Here is a 6033-nt window from a genome sequence, read left to right as displayed (position 1 = left end):
TCTGTCTGTCTGTGACTCGATTCAGCCACCCGGCCAAAGCAAAACAATGCCTGCGCAATAGTCTTATATAGTCTCAACTAAACATACCGTCTATGTCCGGTGTAATGTTCATATTCGTCACCATTGTTGAAGAAGAACAAGACATTACGCAAATATGAGACAACAAATCAATACAGAAGTGATATTTGCAGTGTTCCTTTATAAAAAAATCAAACATGCTTAGCTTTTGCGAGATTAAATACTTCATCAACTGCAGAAAAAGAATTCACACCGCCGTCGCCTGCTGTCGCCCGCGCCACTATAGCTTCTAGCGCCATTTTAAAAAAATCAACCCGTAATAGTTACGCATGATTCCACTATATAGGTTCCACGTTCTGCTTGCAACGCACGTGGCGTAGGGAAACGCGGTTCTATAAACGTTGAAGTAGGGCGCCTCGATTAACGCACGTCTTCGCCGTACGGCAGCGTTCGCATCGAGACACCCGGTTTGGAGCAGTGGAACGAGGGAAATTTAAAATGATTTAAGCAAACCTTTGGCGTCTTTACCTTGGGAGGAGCGCGACGCAAGAGGAACAACATGAGAGGTGAGCGGGAAAGCGGAGGGAGGCATTTACTTCGCAAAAGCCGATAAAGACTATTGTCTTTTGACGGCATTTGCAACGAAAGGAGCAGATACGCGGCCACTTTTTTTCGCTTACTACCGTAAAAACCAACCCAATGAGCGTTCCTGACTAAACAAACGCGGGCACTGCCGGTTTATTACGTATATTTTGCCTCAAATGTACCTGCAGTTTTCTTTGCTCTAAACTACGGGGAGATGTATGACAAGGGCCTGCGGCTTACGAGTTTCGAACGCTTATGATTATACAGTGTGTTGCGACGGTAATTGAACACTTTAAAAAAATTTTCTGAGCGAACCACCGCTCTGTCCGCGCTCAAACTTTGCATGAAGGTCGCATTTTGTGGTCTATTTTGTTTGACACCGGGAACAACGACGGTACTTACCTGTTTATTCTGAAAATAAATAAAAACGATTTTCGCCTATGGGAAAATGGCGGCAATTTGGACATGCCAGCTCGAAAACACGGTTTTCTGATCGTCTGCTAGCTCATTTCTAGGTGAATTTTCTGATCGTCTGCTGCACCATTTGGCTCCGTACGTGAATCCCAAACGTGCGTTTCACTCTGCAGGTGGTTCCGTCGTTCCAACATAAACTTGCGCTGGCTCGCACGTCCAACTCAGCCGCCATTTTCCCATAGGCGAAAATCATTTTTATTTATTTTCAGAATACACAGGTAAGTACCATCATTGCTCCCGGTATCAAACAAAATAGACCACAAAGTGTGACCTTTGTGGCAAGTTTGGGCGCGAACAGAGCGGCGGTCTGCTCAGGAAAAAAATTTAAAGTGTTCCAAGTATCGTCGCAACACCCTGTAAAAACCGCTTGGCTTTCAAAGCTTCTGTGGGACGCCGCAACGACAGCCGCTACGACGGTACGGCGTTGGGCTCTACTTGGGTCCAGCGAGCGAGCTACGACAGGCGAGCCCCTAAAGTTCTCTGCGCTTACAATTTAAAGCCTTTAGAGCCATAAGTTTGTACATGCGTTGATATTACCTGTTAAGCAGTTTCACCCAGTTAGGACTGCAATTTCACAAATAACGGCGTGATATTGCAAAACATTCAATTTCTGTTTTCCGCCTTAGTGCGTGCAACGTTTGTCACCAGGAACTAATTGATAAATCTATCGGTGGAAAATATACAAGGCACGTCTAAAAACCCACAATACTTTCCGAAATTCAAGTTGGCCCCTTAAATGTAGTTACGGCAAAACCTCAAAACTACTTTTTTTGAAAATCTTACGCGCGAGAAAGCACAAAAGTAAACAAAACAGAAGGCATGTGTGGTGCGACTATGGCAGCAAAACGATCTTGGATATATCAACGGGTAGGCCAAAAAATAACGAATATACTGAAACAAGGTTCCCACCACGCTTTCCTCAATTATAGAGGCGGAATGTCAAGAAATTCAAGCGTACTTCCACATTACACTCTGATAGAAACTTTCTCCCAACATTCAATGTATCTACGTCCAGCAGGTGCTGCTGTGCTGTGATGAATCAGCCAGACAATCAGTCAGAAATAAGCACTCCTTTTTATTTATATGGATTTTGCTTTCGGGTCTTTGCCATGAGGTTGCGCCTAATAACTCGAAGAAGCGCTATGTGTAATTAGACTATGTTTAGCAAAATACGCTGATCAACACAGCGCAGAGACCGGTGCGTGTTCTAGCTTTTACCCGTGTCCTGTCTTTTATTTGGCGCCCTAAATCCAAGTATGAAACAGATGAAGGATCTAATTTTAATTTTATTGCACCTATCGGTAAATGTATGGTTTCGCTCGCTGGCCACCTTCACGCAGTTCCGGTTAGGTTTTATAACAGCGATTAACTGAAGGTAGGGATCATTCGCTTCCAGTGAGACGCGAGGGAGCTTTGAGCGTTCCGACATATTGGCCCCAGTAACAAAAGAAAGGCAAAATGCGGAAGTTTTCCGACTCGCTAAGCTGCACGCGGTATCGCCCAGCGAACGTTAAAACGGGACTCTAAGTAGGCATCAGTTTAGTGATCGTTGAAACGTCCCACTTTATATGGCTTAGGATCCGGAAAGAAAAACAAAGCTTCATAAACAGTATTGTGATACGCTGAACTACCGCAATAAAGGGGCTGGAAAAATGAAACCATTTCCGTGCGCTGCATCTCCAGGTATTTTTTTTTTCATCGTTCTCCAGCGTCGGATTTCGCTTAGTCGTCGCGGATATAAGATGTATCACTGTCTTTGCCGCCCTGAGGCGGCGATTTATGTTCGACATTTTGTTCCTTTTGTAGTTATGTTTGTAGGCTAGTAGTAATGCTCTAGGCGCTCGCGGATATTTCCTTACAGATAGCTGTGGGACGAGCTACCTGTTCCTGCGAACGTTCTGCCCTGTGATGCTAGGCGCAAAATAACCGGAGAAAAAATTTCGCCGCCCCCTTCCTGCTGCAGCCAAAAAAGACGCCGGGACCAAGACCGCGAGAAGATACAGACTCAATCGCTACCGCACGTAGAATTTCCAAGCATAGAGACGAAGCGCTGACCCCTTTGTTTCCGCTTTCGACTTGTCGACAGGAAGCTGTAGGGGCACGTAAACCACCCTGAGGTACTTCGAAGAGATGCCCCGGGCCCACTCCTCAAATGGGGCTGTTTTTTGTTTCTTCAGTGCTTTCACCAGCTCCCGCCCGCATCGGCGGCGCAATACTGTGGTCGCGGAATGCGTGATAGCGATCGGCCCGCATGAATACGAGGCACGCGCGTCGTGCACCGGGCGCCGGGTTATAAAAGCGTCCGCACCACCACAGAGGCCACTCATCGCTTCCACAGCTCAGAGAAGCCGGAACAGTATCTCCGCTGCAACCGTCCGTATAGCCATGAACGCCCTGGTAAGTGCGGCCAGAGCTGCGGCACTGCATGTGCCTCTTTGAGGTTTTAACACTCAAAAGAAAAATGAGCTTCCTAGAAGTTTGGAGGCGAGAGTTGGCTGGCTACTAAGCGGTGTCACGAGAGCTCAACACGAGATTTTAAGTTTTTTCCATGTTAGATGCTTATTCGGATATGTTATCGGCTGCGTTGGGACGCGTACGTGCAAGAAGCGTCAAAATGCGCCAAACATGCGTGTTACAACGCCAGTACGCACAGATAGTGCATGTTTCATTGGGGTCATAAAAGCTATCTGGGGGGAATAAAAGACCAGAAGCCTTTCGTCAGAACATACACCACTCTATGAGTTGAACTCTGGGTAGGAGCTTCTCTTTTTCGGTATTTTACTCTCTGATTCAGCGCATAGAATTTCAGCGGAAGTGGGCAATATTATCGATAAAATATAGCGCTTTTTACGGCCCCATAAAATCACAGAAAAGAAATATCACACAGTTTGCTATGCCAGGCTGCTGTTGTTTTACTTAGAAACAGTAGTTTAAAGTCTTTCCTTTTAATTGCGCTTGCTTTACTAAAAAAACGCTCCAGACTTGCTGCAATGAAATTACGGCAAAATACAACGATATCGAGTACACGCGGCAGTTACTGAATACTAAGAAAGCAGTTCTTTCAATAAACAAGTTTCAGGCGGTCTTACAACGCGTGTCTTCGGGAAGGGGCGTCTCTAACTGAGATTCGAGGGCTCGCTTCGCGAATTTTGATCTTTTAACAACTGACACCGCACTGTGTAGATGTTTTATCACTCGTGGTAGCACCCCTACCCCTCCTCGCCCATTCTTCGTGAGCGCGTTGTAACGTCCCAGTGAATTTACAAACCGAATGAGGTTTTGATCCACCAGGCTTGCTTGCTATTCTTCATCGTTGCACATTTCGGGGAAATTGCATAGGAGGGAGGGTGATTGGCTGTTACTCAATACGAATCTTGCACGCAACTGTTGGAATTCGAATAGCACCCGATGGACGGTCATCAGATATGACTTCTTCATGCACGTATTGTATGATCTGAAGATAAGGCTCAGTTGAAAACTGTAACCTTATGAATATCACTCCAGCTAAACTGGCAGCGTAATACCAACGACAAATCAGGAGGGTAATTTTAAATGCGGTGTCGATCGCAGTTACAGCGTTTTTCCTGCCCTTTTCCAATTTCTCTATCCTTGATATGTGTTCGTTGTTGGCCTTTATTTCGTTTTACTTGTAAACGGCAACAATCTAACGGCAAAGAAGTGAGGCGCGTAAAGAAGCACATCCTTCTTTCAGTACCGAGGTATTTTTAAAGTTGGCTTCTAGTGCATACAGTGGCTTGAACGCAATTGTACTGCTTCCGAAAGTGTTTCTCGGAAATTTTAGCTCTTTGATTTTGGTTCGTACAGAGCATTGCCGCCGTCCTCCTCGGTGCTTTGGCAACTGCCACTGCTGGTGGATTGCTGGGAGGCTACGGACTCGGATACGGAGGAGGATATGGAGGCGGCTACGGAGGCGGCTACGGCCTTGGATATGGTGGTTACGGCCTCGGGTACGGAGGAGGGTACGGTGGCGGCTACGGTGGCGGCTACGGTGGCGGCTACGGCCTTGGTGGCGTCGGCGTGGGCAGCAGCGTTGCCCTTCTAAGCGGCGGACCAGGCTTCAGCAAAGTGGTCGCCGGCCCCGCCTTCCTGGTGAAGACCGTCCATCAGGTCAACAAAGTGCACGGCGGCGGAGCCATTGTTGCTCACTCTGGCCTCGGAGGCGGGTATGGAGGCTACGGATACGGCGGAGGCTACGGATATGGCGGCGGCTATGGATACGGTGGCTACGGATATGGCGGTTATGGCTACAAGGGCTGACTGTGATGCTTGACGCTTTATTCGTTCGTTTTTTTCGAGCTGCTGTTGTGTCCGTGGCGGGGCTTAGGAGTGATGAAGTGCGAACTGGACAATTGCGACGGAAGCGTTGATCCGCGGCTAATAACCAAGAATCCGAGGAGGCAGGTTCGTAGGGAGGTTCGGTTCTGCTCCGTCTGTACCGAGGTATGTTGTCATTTCGCTCAATTCAACGTGAAGCGATCGTCGGTGATGGTGAAACCCCAAATCAGTAATTTCTCAAGAAGCCGACCACCTGGAAAAATAGCCAAGCTCTTTCGACGTGCCGGCCTGCATTCAAAGGATACGAAGGAAAATAAAAAAAGTTCGCCACTCTGGATTTTTTTTTGTGGAGTTGTCACTTTTTAATTTGGTCAGGAGGCTCACTAAGAGGTTTCAACTTAAATTGAGGACGACTCAGTGAGCAATGGATTGGAAGATGATAGGTGTAACATTAAGGGACAAGAACCAAACGGAGTGGGTCAGGGAACAAACGCGTCTTAAGGACATATTAGTAGAAATTAAGAAGAAGAAATGGACGTGGGAAGGGTACGTAATGCAAACGCAAGGTAACTGCTGGCCATTAAGGGTAACACAGTGGATCCCTAGAGAAAGTAAGCGTGGCAGGGGGCGGCAGAAAGTTAGACGGGCAGATCAGGTCAA

General features: G+C 47.2%; 1 protein-coding gene across 1 annotated transcript; it reads left to right on the top strand.

Moving 5' to 3' along the window:
* The first annotated feature begins 3387 nt into the window (after positions 1-3387).
* LOC144145507 (uncharacterized) lies at positions 3388-5536 on the top strand. The gene is made up of 2 exons (XM_077677159.1): positions 3388-3474; positions 4903-5536. The coding sequence occupies exons 1-2, from the start codon at positions 3463-3465 to the stop codon at positions 5353-5355; spliced, it is 465 nt and encodes a 154-aa protein (XP_077533285.1). The 5' UTR covers positions 3388-3462; the 3' UTR covers positions 5356-5536.
* Positions 5537-6033: the final 497 nt, after the last annotated feature.

This window comes from Haemaphysalis longicornis, unplaced genomic scaffold (genome assembly GCF_048455015.1).
Source record: "Haemaphysalis longicornis isolate Haplotype H1 unplaced genomic scaffold, Haemaphysalis longicornis Haplotype H1 scaffold_7, whole genome shotgun sequence".
NCBI lineage: Eukaryota > Metazoa > Arthropoda > Arachnida > Ixodida > Ixodidae > Haemaphysalis > Haemaphysalis longicornis.
The sequence above is the reverse complement of the archived record's forward strand: the minus strand, read 5'-3'. Positions and strand labels throughout refer to the sequence as shown.